Genomic DNA, 21,613 nt, shown 5'->3' on the forward strand with positions numbered 1-21,613 from the left:
AAGGCCTCTGGTCTACAGATGGCCGCCCCTCCCCGACTCTGTGACGGGGAGGGAAGACAGGAGTCCTAAAGAATTCAAGTGCTGTGCTCTTGAGAACAGCTGGAAGGTGACCATTTCTCATGGAGGCAGTTACTGTTGTTCAGTGTAATAAGTGTCTACAGTGGGAACAAGGAGCCAGAACTCAGCTATGGACAGAAGGCACAGTTGGGAACTGCAGTTGACTGCCTCCACATCCCCAGGCGGTCACACTGGCCGTGTGAGCCCGGTGGTCCCTTTGTTCACTCTATCCTGCTACCCCAATCACTCCTGCTGAGCGTCGAAAACTCCTGATTTGATATTTTTCTGCCTGCTGCTTCTGTCTATCGGCTACCTCCATGTGTTCTTGGACTTGAGCTTGCTAAATACTTAATAAATGCCCTCATTTAAAGCCCAAACAATGGCCATCGGCTGACACGGCCCATTCTTCTGCACGGAACAAGCTGATGTGTCTGGAAAAAGAAAATCAAATGACTGTTTTGTGATGTGAAAATTAGAGCTCGAGAGTTAGTCTTAATCGTCAACTTGACAGAACGTAGAAGTGCCTGGGAAGAGTCTCCGTAAGGACTCCATGGATGGGGCTGGCCCATGATTTTCTTAGTTGGCTTAGCTGAGGTGGGAAGGCCCACCCTGAATATGAATGGCACTGTTTCATGGGCCGGGCTCTGGACGGAACAGAAAGAACACAGTAAGCTAAGCTTGAGCCCACGGACTCGTCAGTGGCTCTCTGCCCTTGACCATGGGTAAAGGTGACTAGTGTTTCGGGTTTCTCCTGCCTCATCTTCCCCAAAGTGACGGACTCTGACCTAAGGAAGGAAGGATGATGTACTTGGCTCTGAGGGCTGGCTGGGAGTCTGTAGGTTAAAGACAACTTGCAGGAGTAAGTTTTCTCTTACAGTGCAGATCCCAGGGATCGAACTGAGGTCCTTGGGCATGGTGGCAAGTGCCTTACCTGCTGAGCCGTCTCATTGGCTTATATATGCATATTAAACAGAACAGATCAGCTGGGTGTGGTCTTACACACCTCTAATCCTAGCACTCAGGAAGCAAGAGAGGCTGACCTCTATGAGCTGGAGGCCAGCCTGGTCTGCATAATGAATTCCAGACTAGCCAAGGCTACCCAGTGAGAGCCAGTGTCTGTCTTGAAGACAAACAAACCAATCACAACAGCTCAGGTCACTAGTATTACCCGCCCCACAGCAAGGCTCAAAAGCAATGTTGTAGCCAATAAGAAGACAAACTTGGATTGAGCATGGCAGTCCCTCTTGTTCAGAGGAGCATCCTCTTAGCCACAAAGAACATTCCAGATGGCCAAAGGGAGTGCAGTCTTTGATCTGAGGAGGACGATGATGCCTGTGCCAGGTAGCAGGCCTCTAGGGACAGCCGTGTTGGGACTCTGCAGACCGCTCCCCAGCCTGGCCTCTCCTCTCCACACTTCTCTTTCTCAGTCCCTGAATGGCCTGCCCAGAATGAGGACAGCTCTGACCACAAGGGTGTCAATGTGCAGGGCTTGACTTGCACAGGGCTTAGACAGTTCCAGCTTGCAGACAGTTCTGTGGTGAGCTGTTTGTCCGAGCACCCTTGTGGGGCAGCTAACTCAGTCCCTGCTCAGACTAGCAGCTGGTGTTTCTCAAGAACTATGAAGAGATGGACGAATAACACAATGGTTTAGCTTAAAGCACTATTCTGATTGTGAGCCTATCCTTTAATGACTGAGCCATGTCTCCAGCCCAGCAATACTATTCACAGGAAGATATGGTTCAGTGGTTAAGAGCCCTTTAGAGGACCCTGGTTCGACTGCCAGCATCTGAAATTCTCTCTGGCCTCCTAGGACACCAGGCATGAAACATCCACACATAAAAATAAGTCAATCTAAAAACCAAAAATACCCACTGTTTAGAGTCAAGAGATTGACCTCTGCCATCAGCTTTTCACCAGACTGGGCTGAACCAGCTGTGCTTGTTTTAGGCCAGAGGAAGAAGGAAGGCAGGCCGGGGGCCTGGGGCAGAGCAGCCACTGCATCCTGGGAGGCAAGGCGGAGGCCACTCTGAGGGAGTAGTCGAGTCGGCACAGAGCCTGCTGGGCATTGCAGAAGGGATTCTCCCAGGAGGCCATGCTTGGCATACTGCCTCCACACCAGAGACCCCCAGTCACACTTGTGTCCTCATGTATACAAGGTAAACAGGAACACCTAGGAAATGGGACGGTCCCCCAGAATTGGGGCTTTTGAAATCTTCCTGGGACTCTGCAGCCTACCTATAAAAATGACTTAAAACCTGGAACTGGAGGCTCAGTGGGTAGAGCTCCCACCATACATATATATGCAGGCTAGAGTCTGAATCCCCAGAAAGAAGCCATGTAAAAGCAGGACAGATGTTGTGACCACTTGAAATCCCAACAATTGAGGGATAGAGTCAGGATCCTGGAGCAGGCTGGCTAGCAAGACAAGCCAGAACTGTTATCAGGAGAGACTGTGCCTCAATAAATAAAGTGGAAAGCAACAGAGGACACCTGATATTAGCTTCAGGCCTCCACATACATGCAAACACACACCCCATATACCATATAAATTACACATTCCACACACATATATACATGCAATAAAATAGGACAAACTGTAACAGAAACAGCCTCCAAATGAGAGACTGTTTACAAACAACACATCTGAGAAGGGCTGAGCAGCCGGAATATATAAAGAATGCTTAGGGCTGAGCAGCCGGAATATATAAAGAATGCTTGGGGCTGGAGAGATGGCTCAGCGGGTAAGAGCACCCGACTGCTCTTCCAGAGGTCATGAGTTCAATTCCCAGCAACCACATGGTGGCTCACAACCACCTGTAAAGAGATCTGATGCCCTCTTCTGGTGTATCTGAAGACAGCTACCGTGTACTTATATATAATAAATAAATAAATCTTAAAAAAAAAAAAAAAAGAATACTTGCAATGCAACAACCCGATCAGGAGATAGGTGGAAGACTCACAGATGCATGTGATGCCATGCTGATCTGAGTCAACACGGAAACCAAGCCATACTGAGATGCCAATCAGAAAGGCTAGAGTCAGAAACAGAATAGAAACCACCAGTGCTGGCTGGGGAGGACTGAGGGAGGGCAACTGTGGCGTGCCGGTGCTCGACAAGTGCATGGGAGTTCCGCAGTTCTTCAAAAGTTAAACACAGAATGTGTTAGAGGTTCATAGTTGCCTTAGCATTTGGCAAGTTCACAGATGACTGTAGCCCAGATACATACGCGCATGGGTACCCACGGCAGCTGTTAATACAGCTGAAGAGTGTGGACTCCACCAGGAAGTGGCCGCAGAGAGGACAGTAGAGTGTAGAAGGAAGAACGGAGCCTAATAGCTTGGAAGGTCTCCCTTAGCCGAGCTTCCTACTCCCCAAATAGTCCTGGCTGGCAGGAATCCCATTTTCAGGTTCACTGGGCTATGCTAAGCACCTAATAAGACAAGAGACACAGCTGACTGAACCTCATGCAAATAGGGCGCAGCCTGAGAGCTGAGGCTTTTCCTCATGTAAGTAAGGGGACCTCAGGTTCAGCCAACACCCTGCCATCCCTTGACCTAGGCTCCCTGCCTCCCGGTCCTCCCTCAGCCAGACTCTTACCAGTGGCACCTTCGTGGCGGAGCCTGGTGTCAGGGGCTCTTCATCTCTGGGTTGTGATGGGCCGTTGGACTCCATGTCCCTTCCTGGAAGACAGTGGATAGGCAGGACTCCTTAGAGAGCAAGAGTGCCCTAAACCCTGCCTGGGAGGGGCAGGAAGCCAGTAAAGTGGTGTGGCCCTGAGAGGTGGAGTGAGCTTCAGTAAAGGGTCCCAGGGGCTCTGGTCAGCCCACACAACCGCAGAGAGGAAACAGGGGAGGAGCTAGAGGAAACGAGAGCAGTTGAGTGTGTGTGTGTGTGTGTGTGTGTGTGTGTGTGTGTGTGTGTGAGACACTTAGGCTCTTGGATCACCAAGGAAGCATGGCACCTAGGTTCAGAGGCACAAAATACAGAACTCTGGTAGTCCTGTATGTAGTCTTGCTCCAGATTAGCTGAAGAGGTGGGAGGGAGGCTTGGCACCCAGACCCCTGCCCAGCCTCTCTGTACTCTGCAGCTTGAAAGGAGAGAGATGATAGTGGGGTGTCCTGAAGCCAGCCAGGGGTGTGATTTGACCTCTCTCACTTGCTACCTGGGGGAGGAGGGCCCGTGGGTTAGAACAGAGGCCATGAATCTGTGGTGAGGTGAAACTCTCCCTGTTGGAGCCACAAACCAGGGATGGGTATGAGGGGAAGGAACAGCTAGGAGACTAGGGGCTCTTCAGACCACCTCCCAAGGGTGCTAGGAAGGGCTGGGCAGAGCTGAGCAATAGAGATATTCTTTCCGGAAAAGCCAAGGCAGTGACAAGAGAAAGTATTTCTACTTATAGGTCAGAGAGCAGCAGCCACTTGAGGTCACCTAACATCCCAGTTTGGTGACTGCCTCTCCCCCATGTGACTGAGCCCCAGGAACTCCTACTCTCTGCCCATACAGTCCCCTAACTCAGGCCTTGGGGCTGGGTGGGGGATGGGCAGTTGCCCACTCTCAGAGGCCACATGTGGGAAGGTGCACTCTGAGCAGGGAGGAGGAGTTATGATCCAAGCACCGAAGAGAGCAGAGGTTTCACGTCAGGGGAGGCAGGTCAGCAGTAGCTCTGCTCTTTGCTGCCACACATATCCTGTCCACACCCCTGCTCCTGAAACCTGTCATCTCTTCCATTCCTTGAAGAGGGCCTGGAGCCTCCCAGTTCCTATGCAGCCCAGTCTGTTGTTCCACAGCTCAAGTTTCCAGAAAGTGATCACCAGCTGAGGCTTGCCACTACCCGCTTACCTTCCCACCTCCCCTACTGAAACGGATTGGTCCTCTCCTCTCCTTCCTGTTCCTGCAGCCTAGGTGAATGAGGGCTATGAGCTACCAGGCATCAACCTTCCCTGTATCCCAGTGACTGTCTAGAGTGCTCTCCCCATTTGGCCTCAGTTTCCCTTTCGGGTGGCTAAGATTGTTGATGATTTCTAGATCTCCTTCCTTGTCATGGCTTTCTACTTGTCCTCAGGGAAGGCTGGTGTCTTCTCCTCACTCTGTATCCAGCAGTGGGAGGTAAAGGAGGAAGAGGGGAGAGGGGAGAGGGGAGAGGGGAGAGGGGAGAGGGGAGAGGGGAGAGGGGACAGGGGACAGGGGAGAGGGGAGGGGAGAGGGGAGAGGGGAGATAGAAGAGAAGAGAGGGGAGAGGGGAGAGGAGAGAGGGGACAGGGGAGAGGGGAGGGGAGAGGGGAGAGGGGAGATAGAAGAGAAGAGAGGGGAGAGGGGAGGGGAGAGAGGGGACAGGGGAGAGGGGAGGGGAGAGGGGAGAGGGGAGATAGAAGAGAAGAGAGGGGAGAGGGGAGAGGAGAGAGGGGACAGGGGAGAGGGGAGGGGAGAGGGGAGAGGAGAGAGGGGATGGGGGGGGGAGGCTGAAGTCCTCTGGAGCAGTATATAATTCTACCTCTCACTCCTTAGAGGCCTCTGAAAGGAAGGGCTAAATTCTCTAATGCCAGCTGCCACCCACAGGTTAGAGAGGGCTCTAACCTGGGTGGATGGGCACAGAGGCCATCAGTTTAGCAGCCATGAGAACTTTCTTTGTGGTGGGGCCCAGATTCCAGGAGCCAGAACTTTATCTGCAAGTGGCATGGAGGTAGCAAGGTCTGAAATGTTCTCTCCTGGGATTCAGAACCTCTTGGAAGGGGGACATAGGTGCTAATGTTGTCCTCATTTTATTAACTAGTAAACTGAGCCCCAGTACGTGGTCTGCAGGCACTCAGCCAGATCAGCAGGGCTAGGGTAGGTGCCTGTCTCCACAGCCAGTGTTTGAGGTAACTGCTCTTTACCATCCCTAAGCTAGAACCTCACCAGCAAACTTGGTCCTTCGGTGTGCTGTGAGCCTTCGGTGTGCTGTGAGCCTTTTACCCACAGTGACCAGCGACCATTCGTATGGGAGTCTTTCTCACTGGCCATGAAGGTACTGGATGGGGTGGGACACTGGCTGAGTTCTCAAACTGCAGAGTCAGGGGGACCCCAGCTCCCCATGGCTTGTACCAACCTGGGGTGATGGGACCAAGCTCATTTTCACAGCCCAGAAGCAGGTTCCGTGGGAGTTTCCGGGGGTCAGTCTTCTGCGGAGTAGAAGCTGGCGGACATAGCGAGAAACGGCGCCGGAGAAAGGCCTCCTCCTTCATGGTGTGGGTGCTGGGGGGCTTCTGAAAGGAAGGAGCAGGGGCATGTGGTCAGGCCTCATCTAAGACCAGGGGGAATGTTCTGGTGTGTCCACAGAGAGGTCAAGGAAGAGCAGACCAGGGCTGGAGAGATGGCTCAGCCATTAAAGGCTAGGCTCACAACCAAAATTATAAGGAAGAGCAGACCAGGTGGCCCCAAAGTGTGAGTAGGCAAACTAACAGGAGACTGGGGTGTCCCTGGGTCTGCTTATTTAGGACATATGAGGTCCCTGGCTCTGCCTGAGTGTCCCTGGTCTTGTGTGGTCCCAGGACTCAAAGTACTGAACACTGAGAAGGTACAGGTGTGCTCCCACAGGTTCACACTAGCCCATGACATCACCTCCCTGCTAGAAGCAGTCCTGGGACCAGGAGAGGCCACAGAGGAGGAACTACAGGCAGCCTCACTACACTCTTAGCCACTGGCAATGTCTTCAGCAGGTCACGGGTCCTCACAGCCTCACCCTAAACATGGCCTGCCAGCTGAGAACAGCTGGTCAGCCACTTCCCAAGCCTTTCCCTGTCGGCTGAGCAGAAGGCATCCGATGTCGGCTACTCTTATAAGTAAGAAAATCCAAGCTCTGCTCCGGAGTCTCCTGACAGGGGCTGCCAAGCAGAGACGTTTTGTCCTGCTTCATCTGTCTGCTTCCAAAGACAGGTTCTTCAACAGACCCTGACAGGCTCCCCACTTGCCCAGCTTTCTAGGGACATGGCCTGAGCCTCCTTTGTTGGCTAATAGCTTCCCCTTTTCCAATGGCCTGATCCCAAATACACATAGCCTTTCCTGCCAATCTTGGGGACCAGGTGGGATTCAGGAATGGGCAGGTACCTGGGGTGCCAATAGTTCCAGACGTTTCTGTCCACAGACCAAAGCCCATCTTTGTTCTCTGCACATTTCATTACTCAGCTAAGATCTTAGATAGGTAGTTCCAGGCCCAGGGCAACTAAGGCAAGCTGGGCCCTTGGGGACCTGCAGGAGGAAAGGGGTTCATGCCCGGCAGTGTGACAAGGAGTGCCGACATAACTGGTCTGTCCTTCTGGAAGCTTCACTTTCTTTAGGGATTGAATGACACAGGCTTGGGGAAAGGTTCACAGCCTAACTCCACCATTCTTCTTTGTGCCCCACCCAGCCCTTTAGAAATGCCTGCCGTCTGAAGGCCACTGTCACACACTAAGTGTGATGGAGGTGCACCTCACAGGCCAGCCAGGTCTCCTAGTCCCAAGCTCTGTCCACCCTGTGCTACTCACCCTTTCACCTACTGCGTTACAGCCACAGCCCTGGCAAACGCTGAGCCCAAGCCTGAAGGACCTCTGTGTGGCTCTGCTCTGCTCTCGTCTTGCATCCCCACCCCTACTGCACAGGCTGGGTTTTGTCACATTCCACTCAGAAGTGTCCTCCGGGTGACCACTCTTTGGCTGCAACTCTGCACATTCTCCGCATAGCACCGGAGGCTCCTAGAAACCCTCCCTGGCAATGCTTTACTCTTTGTTAAACTCCTGGGCAGGAGAGATGCTGTTTGAGCCTGAGCTCACTCCTCAGAGCCTATAATCCCAGGTCTGAGGACGCAGTGGACCCCTGGGGTGTGTTGGCCAGCCATCTAGTCAAATCTATAAGGCCCTAAGCTAAGGAGAGCCCCTGACTCAAGATTAAGGTGGATGGCTCCTGAGAACGGCACAAGGTTGACCTCTGGCTTCCCTATGCATGGAGACACATATGTATACACATACATGCATACCCTGTGCTCAACTGCACACTGGTTCTGTCTTGTCCACCACCCGATCCCACCACCCAGGGCAGCAACAAGTAAGGAAGCTCCCGGATGGGGACCTAGGACCATGGAGGGCTATAGATGACGCTGGCTGAAAGTACCAGAGTAAGGCTGGGTTCCCTGACTAGCATGCTCCCTACACTGGGCCCTGCTTATGGAAGAGCTGCAGAGAGGTAGTCAAGACAAAGCTTCCTTGGAATGACTGAAGAATAGGTTGAGAGGCAGGGACCGTCCTATAGACAGGTGGCCAGGTTGGGGGCTGTCATACACACTGGGCCAATGTCCTCCTCCCAATAGAAGATCAAGGTTGACAGGTCTTAGGATCTCAGCCCCCATGTATGCCCACCCACGAAAGCTTCAGGGAAAGAGAAGGGCTAGGAGAGGAGAGAAAGAGAATACATGGGAGGGAAGGAAGAAAGGATGCATGAGGAAACACTATGCTGGCTACAGCAACAGAGCTCTGGGGCTGCGGGGTAACTCGGGAGGGCTGTGCTGCCCACCTCTGGCCCGTTTGACCCACTGGGAGGTCTCCTGGACTTTGACTCTAGATACCAGGGGCTCCAGCCAGACTCTATGGCTCTTGAATTCTGCTTACCCAATACCATAAGAACCCAAAGTGTGCTTGCCCCCACCATCATCAGTGACTGAGGTCAGCAATGCTACCTTTTAGACCTTACAGTCACTCGGAGTCATCTGAGCCTAGTTAGTCCCTGCCCATAGCTGCTAAAGCCCCTCCTTGCTCTGCAAAAGATGCCATTTCTACATTCAGTTGTGCCATCCTCTTGCCTTCAAGACCCTGAAGTCCAAGTGCAAAGGGGGGCTCATGAGACCCAAGAGCAAGAAGCCCAAGGCAAACTATCTGCACAGGCCTGGGGTCATGGTCAGAGGGAGCCCCGTGTGACTCAAGAGGAAGGAGCCCAAGGCAGGCATACAACATACATGCAGTTGGATGAGGTCATGGGCAGAGAGGGCCCTGTGGGACCTAGGAAGAAGGAGCCCAAGGCAAGGATATAACGTACTCATATGTGCGCATGGAATTATGGGATGGAAGTCTAGAGTGGTATCCACTTCTGCCCACTTCCCTAACCTAGAGACTCTGATCCCCCAAAATGAGATTACACAGAAGGCCAGGCAAAAAGACAGAGGACAGAGCAGTGGCTAGGGAATGGGGTGTTAGGCATATATGGCCAGCATCTAGTTCTGGCCCAGGCCTGAGAAAAAGACAGCAAGCCAGGAACACAAGGAAAGCCCAACAGGTCAAGGGCAGGTCTTCTCCTTGCACAGTCTAAGCCAGTCACCCCCAGAGTTAAGGCCATAAACCTTCATTATGCAATAAAGTGTGGCTGGAAGGCCTATCTGGCAGACAGGCATGGAACCCGCTACCCAACACCTCTGCTTTGTGAGTGAAAGCTTTACCTCAGCTTGGGATAGACTCTGTGCCTACAATAGATGGCCTTCCTGTTCAGCGTCAGCCGGACCTTAGCCTACAAAGGCTGCAGGTGAAGCAGCCACCTATCTTCCTCCTGCTGGTGTTGGCAGAATGGCTTTGACGACCACACTCACATGGCCACCTGGCCTGGCCATCCAGCTACCTTTCTGTCTTTGCTCTGTCTATAGTCAGAGTTCACAGAAGACAGGGACATACACACGTCAGAAAGAACTTGGCTTCGGAATGGAGACATGGGACTCTTAGAACAATGTTCTGAATGGAGGATGGGCTGGGTGTGCCTGGAACCCTGAGGTTTGATGGGAGAAGTAGGGGGAACGGGGGTGAACTCCTGATCCACAGAGAATCAAAGCTCAGTGTCTAGTTAGAGACTGTGGATGCCATGAGGCCCAGGTAGGGCCTGTTTGCTGGCCACGCCCAGGCAAATGGGGTGAGTGTAGGCTTGCAGGCTCTGCATCTTGCTAGGGAAGGAAGAGAAAGGGGTGTGTGGTGGGTGTTACCATAGCCACCCTAGTTGGTTTATGTCTGTTCTTCTCTCTACCTAGGTAGCTGAAGTGTGCCTTTGCCTCCCCAGGATCCTCTATGGGTCTCTCTTCTTCCTTAGAGAATTAGCTCTTCCACAGAACACTTCCTCAGGCCACTGTTCTGGTTCCTGTGTTTTCCTACAGTTCATACAGGATCTGTGCTAGGCTGCATTGGGCTTGTCTGAGGGGCGCCTCCTGTGCTGGTTTGACTACATAACCCTTCTGTGCTCCACGAGCTGGGTTCGCTCATGGCCATGCAATACTGCAGAGAGCTAGCTCATGGATGGAAAGTGGGCTCAGGAGAAGCTGGAGTGGCTTTTATAAGGAAGGTTCCTGAAGTTCTCTAGCAGGTCGGCAGACCCATCCCCGAGGCTGTGGGGAAGTGATCCTTCTTGCTTCTCCCAGTGAGGCAGTGCTCCCCCCTCCTAACAGGGATAGACACACTGCTGAGACCCAGACATCCCATTCCAGACCCTCTCTGGATCCTTCCCTATCTGTACCCTGGACTCACAGGCCTGGAGCTTTTTGGGATCCTTGGTGTTATGACAGTGTCTGTAGCTTCCACTGTGCTGCCACAGCCACAACTAAAGTACATCCATGTGTCTGAGCCTGGGAGCAGCAGAGGCTTAGCCAGAAGACTTAGAGCTCCCAGTGGGTGGCCATCTGTCCTTGACCTCAGGCACCTCCTGGTCCCTTTTCTCAGGGCTCTCTCCTCCCCAGCTGAGTATCATAGGCCACCTGGGACTCAGGAAGGTGACAGGGCAAGAGCAAGGGGAGGAGTCAGTTCCAACTCCTACCTTGGCTCTGCCTTCCACATGGGGCCAGATAGGCTCCTCTGACTCAGTTTCCCATCTAGAACATAGAAACCTGATTGGTACCAGGGGTGGTGTTGCCTCCCAGAGCAGACAAGACAGAGCCAGCACTGTCTCTGCTCCGTTAAGCCCAGGCCCCTGTGGACAAAGATCTGGAAAGTGGGCAAAACCTCTGTGAGCTGGACACCTCTCACAGAGTGGAGACACTTTGACCCAGGCTATCTACTTAGTGAGCATACTCCTCCATCTGAGCCACTTAGTCCCCAAGGAGGATACCCCTCCCAGCTGGGTCACCCTACCAAGAACGAACTAGCTCACTGCCCTCCGGCTAGCTTCCAAATGGGAATCTGGCCCCGATGCACCACTCCCTCCATTGCTAACAGACGCCCACCTTTGTCCAAAACAATGGGATCTTTGTGGAGAAAGGTCAAGGCCACACAGAAGGAGGCAGAGATTTGAAATCTGGGCCCAGGCTTGTCTGAGCCTCAGAGAAGGAATTGATGAAGTCGTCCAGTCCCACACCCCTTTCCCATTCCACCTGCACGAAGATGGGACGGTTCTGACCTGAGTCCGTTCTGCCATCCTGCAGAGGACTGGGGACCATGAGAAGGACCACATACATTCATTCTGCAGCCATGTGTGGAGCGTCTTTCTCTGAGTGGGGCCATGAGGCACCTGCAGCAGCCAAGTGCACCATGGATGTCTCTGTGGTCTCAGGGTAGCTTCCTTAGTCATAGGCTATGAGGACCTGCTGGGGGCAGTCAGGCTAGGGTCCCTGGAGAGAAGTAAGGCTTTAGCTGCTGGGATTCTATCATTGGTAGAGGTCTTCCTCTCTGTGTATGCGCTGATGTTTTTGTCTGAACTCATTAACAGCTGTTGGGATGCAAACCCTTGGAACCAGTTCAGAAATGAAGGAATGTGGCCTGCAAGCCCAGCTTTACTGCAGATTCACTGGAGAGTTCTCCAGACTCTATAGAATGACTGAAAAGCCCTGTCCATACCATGTCCTACCCAGTCTCTTCTGGCCCCATCCAACTGAGAGGAATCTTTGATTTTGTATACAAACTGCGATCGGGACGATGCTCTCGGTGGTTATGTAAGCTGGCATGGGGCACTATGGAGGATTAGAGGAAGGACACGGGAGAGTCCAGCCAGGAAGAGGGGCCAACCAGGGGTCAAGAACTCTGCCCCACTTTCAGCCCAGACTTGCTGTGAGCCTCCACACATGGATGGGAGGAGGACCTGTTTCTGGGGTAGGCTCCACTGCAGTCAAGACCAGTCCTGTACTAACTGGGCATGCCCAAGAGGCGCTCACAGGGGTCCCGGTGTTGCATAGACACCCCGAGTTTAGCTCAGCATGCTTCCCCCAGTGGGATGGCTCTGAAGAAGGTCACTTCTACCCTGTGTGGGGGCTGATTGAGAGACAAGAGTCTGCCATTGGGTCACCCAGCAGAAAAGCTGAGTGCTACCTGCAGTTACCTGCTTACCTGGTCTAGCCCCTCACTTTTCTCATGTAGGTTATACTACCTGGATAGACCGCAAGAAGACTGGAGGAGACAAGATAGCCTTAGCCTCTCTTGCTTCCTTCCTAATAGCACCAGGGACCCAATGTCCACAGGACACCGACTGCCATTGTACGGGATGACTGCCTGTACATCCCCACTAGGGACTTCTGCCCCAGAGAGGCTCATGCTTCCTGGATATGGTGGGTCTCTCTGGACTCTGGACATGGCTTCTACCTCTCAATCAGAAAGAAGGATAGATACTAAAGACCCAGCAAGCCACAATCTCTAAGATGGTAGGTTGTCTGGCTGGCTGTGTGAATCTGGTGTCTGAGCCCCACCCCATGATCTAAGGCTCCCTGGCTGCCCCACATGGCCAGAAGCTACCCCACCAGTGGGAGGGATGTAACAAAGCCAGACTGTCCTGATGTCAGAGAGAATGGGGAGGGTCGGGTCTCTTCACCCCTCCGTGCATGGCTGCAGCTGGTCCTATGGCAGGTCCATAAATGTTACTGACCTTGTCATGTAGTCCCTGCTAGACGACCCTAGATCAAGTAAGTAACTACTGGAGACAGACACCCCACAGTTACATCTGCTTCAACTCTACCTGCTGAGTGACAAAGGACACAGAGGAAAACCTGGAAGTGTTGTGGGGGGATGACTAGCCCAATGTCAAACACTGAACAATACCTAGGTCAGATGCCCACTCAGGCCCTAGTGGGACTTGGGGGGCAGGACTGGTAGAGACCAAATACTAAGTTCTAGTCTGGTGCTAGGCCCAGCTCTGGATCAGGCCAGGAAGGCCTGTACCATATACTACAGGCTACACCAAGGTTACCTCCCACCTTCCCTTGACCCCTGTGCCAAGAGTCACCCTGCTTAAGAGGGCTGAGGGAAGACTTGTGTCGTTGTGTATCTGGGCTTCAGTGGAACTTAAAACTAATAACCAACCATCCAAAAAGCATTAGGGCAACTCCTGAGGACAAGGACATGCCCCTCTGGGGTTCGGTCACACAGCTCCCCTCTTTGTGTCCACCTGGCTTCAAGAACTTCATAACTACTTGTTGGCCTGGTCCTAGTTTGGGACAAACTGTTCCCTCCACCTCTCCAAGAGTTCCTCCTCTTTGGGAAAGAAGGTTCTAGATCTGGAAACCGAGGAGCTCCTCCCTCAGATGAAATGAGCAATGGCTTCCTCACTTGCTGTGCCCCCTGGTCCCATGACTTAACCCTGTGCGTGTGCTCCTGAGCCAGGCCGGAGTGTGACTCGTCACCTGAGAAGCCCCTCCCCACTTGGGCTTTCTTTCACTTGGGGGTGGCCAGAGTTCTGGCTTCCTCCATGCAAAGCTTTAGACCCCACATATCCTTCTGCCCTAGTTTGCGGGGTCAACCGCACAAGCCCCCCTCTGCTGTCCACACAGTGAGAGGCTTCCCAAAGGGGCCCGGTCATTCTTACCAGTGGACACAGGACCAGGGAGTCTCACCGAAGCTCAGGTTGGCAAGGGGAGAGGGTGACGCCGTGAGAAGTGAGCTGCCTACGAGGCAACCTGTCTCTGGGTGTCTAGGTTTGGCAGGTTCAGTCTCATCAACAGCTCTCTCGGGAGCCACCCCTGCGTTCCTGCCCCTGCTTGCTGAATATGGCAGATGCCAAGCAGGCAGCAGGCCCTTCCCCTTTTCTCTGCCTCTCCACAGCCTAGGGCCAGCAGGATCCTGGGTACTTGAAGCAATAAAGACCCTGGAGATTTATAGATGGCCCAGGAGTTAGAGTAGTCACGAGCAAACATGAGGACTAGAGTTCGGGCCCCCAGAAACCCATGTAAAAGCCAGGTGAACATGTGCCCACCTATAACCCCAGCCTCAGGAAGCAGAGGTAGGGGGATCACACGGCAAGCTGGAGCCTAGCCATACCTACGAACTCTGGGTTTGATTGAGACCCTCCCTCAAAAACCAGGTAGAAGAACAGTCAAGGGTGATTCCTGACATCAACCTCAGGCTTCCACATGTAAGTGCACACGTGTACACAGTCACATGTACCCACAACATAGGAAAGATCTTATATGCACATGTCTGTACAACACATAAAATGGGGGTGGGGACGAGAAGAAGAAAGGGGTCCACAGGCTCCTAGGACTCTCTTCTGACTTCTCTCACTTAACAGAGATGGTATCTAAGGCACGAGCCACCACTGAATCACACAGGATCATGTGGCTGGCCCATGTGGGGCAGGCCTTACTGACTCAGCCACGCCCTACAGTGACTGCCAGGGTCTGTGAGGAGCACCAGAACAGGATAGCCCAAGAGGTGCAGGACCGGGGGCCCACTGCTCTCCTTGTCCTGATCTGCCCCAGGACCCCTCCCCATTCACTGCCTAGTTTCCCCACCTACATCCCTCCCGAAGTCTTCACCCTAGGCTCTTAGCTCCTTTCCATTTTATAGATGGTGAAACTGGAAACAGGGAAACTGAAGCCAACTGATTCCTAGTTTGATTCAGAGATGGGAGCAACCTGCCCTGCTAGCCCTACCTCCTGCACTCACCCGAGGCCAGGGTCTCACAAGGCTGTGGCCTCAGTCCTCAGTTCTTCTTACTGTCCCAGTTACTAACTGGCAGCCTCGTGGGCTTGCGAGTGCAGGAGAGTGGCTACAGGAGGGTGACTCCCTCAGGGGCCCTTGTGGATAAGTAGCTGTGACAATTCGACACCATACTGTATTATGCTGTGGTTAGTACCTTAGCTGGCCCTTCCCTGTGATTTGTGGAGAAACTGGTTCTGTCAGTCAGGTGAAGCTACAGTGAGAGTTACAGGCAGTTCTGACAGGTGGGTGGGGCCCAGTACTACCGGGTGCCATTGCTCCACCACACCCTACCAAGGCAGGAACAGTGTTTGTGTGAGGGGTGACCAGCCTGTGGGCCTTGGTTCCGGTTTCTCTATTCATAGGCGCCTAAACCCATTCCCCAGCCCCAAAGGCCCACAGGACATAGCGGGGTACATGGCTTTTCAGGTAGAAGAGTGGACTGACCAGAGAACATGTCCACTCTGGACTATCTCCATGGAGGGCTCGGCATGCTATCTGGCAGGGGCTCCAGAGACCACTGTGTAGCAGCTCTTTCTCCATCTTTAGCCCAGTCTTGTCCTCTCCTCTTCTTCCTTGTCAGAACGCACCAGAAGTCTTACGGCAACCCCTTCCAAAGAACTCCACCCCTACTCCCATTACTAATATGGATCAGAGCAAAGATTGCTTCCTCCTCATCACAAGAACACACCTCTGGTCATCCCACCACCTGTCTCAGGGTACCTAGGAAACCACAAGGGACACCCAGTTCCCAGCCATGGCTGCTAGGCCAGGCCACTAGTACTGAGACACAGATGGGTCCAGAGACCTCCCTCTGGTTGTCCCAAGTCCCCACAGCCATCAGGGCTAAGAAACAGTTCCAAAGGAGAGGTGAGAAAGCTTGGCTTGTCCTTGACATTCCCAGGCCTAAATTTGGATCTGTACACTGACATGCTGGTCACACTCTGCGACGACAAGTTCTAAACCAGAAGCACAGCCACAGGCCCCGTGAGCAGCAGGCGACAGGTGACAAGAGAAAGGGACACGCAGCGGGGAGACGCAGAGGGGAGATGCGGCAAGCATGTGCAGGCTGTGTTGTGGAGACTGTGATGGGTTCCTGCTCACACCACCTGCTCAAGCTCCCAACCCCAGATGCAGATGAAGTCTGATACACTATTCCTTCCTTTCCCTTGCCTTTGGAGACCTCCTCCTCAGGAACTGAAGCCTTCCAGGCACACTGCAACCAGGACCCCAGCCTTCTACTGATGGAAATAAATAGTCTGGGGGGGGGGCTTCCTCAGTCTTGACATCAGCTTCCCCCAAGAGGAGATGCATTCTTTCCCCAGGATAGTTTTGACAAAGAAACACAGACAATGGCTTAAAGGTTTATTTGCTCATGAGTGTAGAGGCCCCAAGTCCAAAATCAATGTGCCAGCTGAATCACAATGACCCCAAGGACTCCAGGAGAGGGATCTGCCTTGCCCCTATACCTTCTGGGCACCCCAGGCACCTCCTGACTTGTGGCTGCATCTCCTGTATGACTCATTGGTTCTCCATGGCAGACTTCTTACAGAGACCCTCATTTACACATGGAAAGGCCCTATCCAAGTGAAAGCACCTTCCCAGGCACCAGGAACTATGGAAGAACAGGGTAAGAGGAGCTCATGGCCAGAGGGTACAGAAGGAGATACAGCCTGAGTTCCTACTGCCAAGGTCCACATTTTCTTTGCTTCCACTATTATGCCAACTTCACCTTACCTAGACCAGGCCTGGGCTTGCTCTGCTAAAGGCTTTTGAGGCCTAAATGTAGCAGAGTCAGGGTCTCGGGGCACCTATGCCCAAGGTCCGTCTTTGCATGTCTACCCTGAAATGATACTACCAACAGCTCCACTCCTCCAGCCTCCACAATCCAGCAGGCATAGGCTTTTCAGGGCTTGGGACCAGCCCAGAGAACAAGTAGCAAGCGGCCCCGGCAGCCCCAGCAGGCACGCAGCAGCAGGAGCAGCAGCAGCAACAACAGCCACAGCAGTTACAGCAGCAGCAGCTACAGCAGTTAGAGCAGCAGCAGCAGCAGCAGCAGCAGCATGGGACTAGTCCATTAAAGGTGCATGGCTAACCTAGGCTCATAGGCCTTCATTTGTTCCTAGGGTTACGAATAGCAGGCGCTGCCAGGATGCCCACTGTATAAACAAAGGGATAGAGCTGTGTCCTTTCTCTGGCTCTGGAGGCCCCACCCTAGAATAAAGGTATGCTCCAGGACAGATAGCCTCCTGTGCCTGGTCTAGCTGCCTTTGATCATCAAACAATCTGTCTCCCAACGACTATCAAGAGATGGCCAGAACCTCACTTTGGTGCCAGGCAACTGGGAGCCTACAGGGCAGCTGTGGTTATTACTGCTTAGCTCTGTACGGTAGCACAAGGTCCTTGTTTCCTGCTTCCTCTCTTTTACCCTCTCTCCCACTGTCATTACCCCCCACCCCCCCCCACACAAACATACACACACACACAAACCCCACATGCAAATGTACACACATACAAACACACACACACACAAACATACACAAACACACACCCCACATGCAAATGTACACACATACAAACACACACACACACACACACACACACACACACACACACACACACCCCACATGCAATCGGACACACAAGCCTATGTATGTGCATCAGGTCAGAGGTGTCCAGGCACCTGAGCCATAAGCTTCTGCTTCTTTCTCAGGGTGGTGGTCCCCTGCTAGAGGGCTCTGCTGCTGTGGCAGGGCAGGGGGCGCTGCATGGCTGTGAGAGGCAATTGAAGTAGCTTCCCCCACAGAAAGCCAGTGAAGACCTGGTCTCAGGAGTAGAGTCCTGGGTCCTCAGGGAGCAGACAGTGCAGTTTGAGTTTCCTTGTTTGGACAAGGGCTTTTCGAAGACTGCTTTTCTGTCCCCAAGTAAACATGCTGACGCAATGGCTGCTGTTCCCTTCCAGGTTGTCCTCTGGGGCAGAGGACTAGACTAAGTATTCCAGATCTCAAGAGGGGCCCAGGATGGACAAAGAGTGATCCAGGCACATGCAACATGCTGACGCAATGGCTGCTGTTCCCTTCCAGGTTGTCCTCTGGGGCAGAGGACTAGACTAAGTATTCCAGATCTCAAGAGGGGCCCAGGATGGACAAAGAGTGATCCAGGCACATGCAGCATTTGCTTAACACTTAACACACAAGAGTGGGCCAGAAGGGACGAGGGAGCTCAGGTCTCTAAGGCAAGATAGCGTGAGATACTGAGACCCTGTGCCTAGCAAGGTGAGGTACAAGATCCCTCAGGCTCCCTCCCCTCCTGGGGGCATCTCCCCATCAGTCACACCAGCCCTCCTTTCCAGCTCCTTACCCAGTGCCTGGGCAGCCTAGGTCTTGCTCCTTTGAGCCTTCATTCCCTCCCAGCCCCCAGTCTAAGGGCCAACAGGACTGATTGCAGCTACGAGCAGCTTCTGCAGCATTACCCACTCCTTTCTCTGCCGATTCCTTCAACTGGGTAAGCCCAATTGGCTCTTAGTTCATCTCCCCCAGAGTCTCGGGAGTTCCTGACCATTGTCTCTCGAAAACATACATCTAAGTCCTAATCAAGAGTATGGTGTCAGGCAGTAGTGGCACGTGCCTTTAATCCCAGCACTTGGGAGGCAAAGGCAGGTAGCTCTCTGAGTTCAAGGCCAGCCTGGTCTACAGAGTGAGTTCCGGGATAGCCAGAGCTACACAGAGAAATCCTTGTCTCGAAAAACCAAAAAAGTAAGCTAAAATAAGAGCATGGCGTCTTTGGGTTGGCAGGTCACCAGAAGGCCTGGGGTCCTATTAGAGATAGGACAGAAATACAGACACATTTGTCCTGTAGAGAGTGATGTAAAGATGTGGAAGAGTCTAGAGGGTTGTGGCCACAGGTTAGAGAGCCTGGGTCTCCAGAAGCTAAGGAAGTAGAAAGGCCACTCCCTGGCGGTCCACAGAAGCAGCCTGCTCTCATCTCCAGCCTAAGGAAAGACTACACAAGAAGGGATTCTGTTGTCTTGATGCCCAGCATCTAGTCCTCTGTAGTGGTGGCCCAGGATGGCAACATACCAGGTGGGGGACCATGACCAAAGGGAGTGGGTGGTCTCCACCCACGTATGTGGCGTTAGAAACCTCTGCTCTCAGCCACACAAAGGCCTTAGAAAGCCACTGCTGTGGGCTGGAGAGATGGCTCAGCGGTTAAGAGCACCCGACTGCTCTTCCAGAGGTCATGAGTTCAATTCCCAGCATCCACATGGTGGCTCACAACCATCTGTAAAGAGATCTGATGCCCTCTTCTGGTGTATCTGAAGACAGCTACAGTGTACTTATATATAATAAATAAATAAATCTTTGAAAGCCACTGCTGTGCAAGGTGACCTACTGCTGCATGTAAACCCAGCTGTATGGCCTGTCCCATCTCACGGGCCCCCAAAGAGCCCCCATCCTCTCCACACAAAGAACAGGGGGCTGGAGGTGAGTTCTCATCCTGACTCCCTACCCAGTACTAACCCGATGCTCCTGTTCCTCTTTAACCCACTGCTGCACGCCTGCCTGGCAGAATCCCGGAGGGAAAGCAAGCTCCTCAGAGAGCTTCTAGGGATGCTGCAGGTGCCATCCCATGCCCAAGAGTGGAACTGGTCTCAGGCAGTGTCGCACACTGAGATGGCTGAGCACCTAGCAGTTGGGATGCAGACTGTTTTCCCCCAGACCCCACGGGCAGGGCCCCTGGCCAGCTCCTAGGCCCTCTGCCTGCTCCTGGGGAAAGACTCACACTCAGAACTCCCAGAACCTTCCCCTGAAGCCCCTGCTTTGCTCCCTGACGGACTAGATGAACCCCTGTCACCTGTGTTTCCTGATGACACTGGCAGTTTGGGTGGTCTCACCCAGACCTGTCAGGGAAGAATGAGATGTTCTTGATGCTCTTTTGGTCTCTTGATGCTGTCCAGGAAAAAGGGTCTGGCTCTCAGACCTCCAAACTTGCTTTCCCCTCTATCTGTTAGAGACAGTGGTCCTGGCAAAGCCCATGGTGGTTGAGCTCTGGTCAGGAGACCGCACCAGCACTCAGAAGTGGTTGGGCCCAGCCTGGACTACACAGTAACAAACAAACTCCAACTCTCGAAAAATTACAAACTAAAAACAGACAGTAAAATATTCAGTGGCTACAACAGAGGCAGGCTTTCTGTTCCTGAATGTGATTTAGTTAGCCATGTGGCATAGCAGATACTACCAGGCATAAGGGCACTCACTTGTACTTGCGAAGCAGAGGCAGGAGGATCGTGAGTTCGAGGCTAGCCTGGGCTAGATAGTGAGACCTAAGTAATTGGGCCATTGAACAGGACTCAGTAGTAACCTGTGGTCTTCTCAGGTTAACACACAGTGCTCAGCCGCACTCCTCCAAGGCTCCTCATTTGGCCCAGCCATCTCAACACTGTGGCTCTTTATCCATACTGCTTGTCTCAGAACTCTTTCTGCCTTGGAGAGGCAGGGAAGCTCTCTTAGACCGGACCCCAGGAAATCTGTTATATACCAGGAAGGGTATCTGCTAAACAGGGGCCATAGTCCCTAGCCACAATGGCTCCTACTGGATTCTGATAATGAACGTGATGCTAAGTCTTGACCATAGGAAGGACAAGGTTTGGAAGTAGCCAAGGCTGCTTTGGGGTCTTGCTCCCCACTGAGAAATCCCAGGGCTTCCTGCTGACACCTGTTAGAACATGATTGGCTTGCTTGTGTTTCTTAATTTTTAAACGTTTTGTGTGTTGACTGTTGTGCCTGCATGTATGTGTACCACATGCATGCCTGGTGCATGTGGAGGTCAGAAAAGGGTGTCAGAATCCCTGGAACTGGAGTTAGAGTTGTGGAATGTTGTGAACCGCTAAGTGGGTGTTGTGAATGGAACCCAAATCTTCTGCAAGAGCAGTTAGCTCTCTTGATCACCAAACCATCTCTCCAACATCTGTCACCCCATTGATTGCCAGGGTTCAGCTGATTTGGCCAGCTAGACAGATGTTCCAGATATCCCCCCCCCCAATGGCTCTACGTGTGTCCCTCAGGAAGCTGCAGTGCTCAATCCAAGAGGACAACCTTTCCTGAATAGAGAAGGATGGATCGCAGGCTGCTAGAACCTTCAAACGAGCTCTCAAGTCTTGCACACATTTCTAACACTACCACTTCTCTGTTTCCCCAGGCAACAGTGGGATAGCCCCTCCCACAGGAAGTTTAAGGAGTTTGGAGTTTAGCGGCAGCACAGACTCAATCCTAGAACACTGTGCCATTTCCTTAGACCTCGGTTTATGGCACGAGTATCACTTTGTGTGCTGGTTCTAACCCCAGACTTGTATGCAGTGGTGACCTGAGGAAGCCCTTGTCACCTCTGAGCCTCATCTGTGAAGAGGGCATGAGCAGAGGGTTCGGGATGTGGTAGAGTCCTCTCCTGACATGCATGAAGCCCTGGGTCCCATCACTAGCACCTCATAATCCAAGTGAGGTGGAATCGGCCTGCAATTCCAGAACTCAGTTAGTGGCCATCTTTAGCTGTCTAGTAAGTTGGAGACCAATCTGGGCTACCTGGGACCCTCTCTCAAGAAAAAAAAAAGTAAAAAAAATTTTAAAAAATGGGCCAAATGGCCTACGAAATGACCCTAGTCACAGGAAATAGGTCATGTCTTTAT

The 21,613-nt window shown here is 52.8% G+C and overlaps 1 protein-coding gene across 6 annotated transcripts in view; it reads right to left on the reverse strand.

The window, feature by feature from the left end:
* Osbpl5 (oxysterol binding protein-like 5) overlaps window positions 1-21,613 on the reverse strand; it is a 54,461-nt gene that overhangs the window by 20,665 nt on the left and 12,183 nt on the right. For 3 of the 6 annotated variants that reach the window (NM_001015024.2, XM_087573561.1, XM_087573584.1), the window contains 2 exon segments: window positions 3,656-3,738; window positions 6,144-6,300. In NM_001015024.2, coding sequence (NP_001015024.2) covers window positions 3,656-3,738; window positions 6,144-6,300 — 240 coding nt within the window. 6 annotated transcript variants of the gene reach the window in all.

The sequence above is a fragment of the Rattus norvegicus genome, chromosome 1 (assembly GCF_021556685.1).
Source record: "Rattus norvegicus strain SHRSP/BbbUtx chromosome 1, alternate assembly SHRSP_T2T, whole genome shotgun sequence".
NCBI classification, from domain to species: domain Eukaryota; kingdom Metazoa; phylum Chordata; class Mammalia; order Rodentia; family Muridae; genus Rattus; species Rattus norvegicus.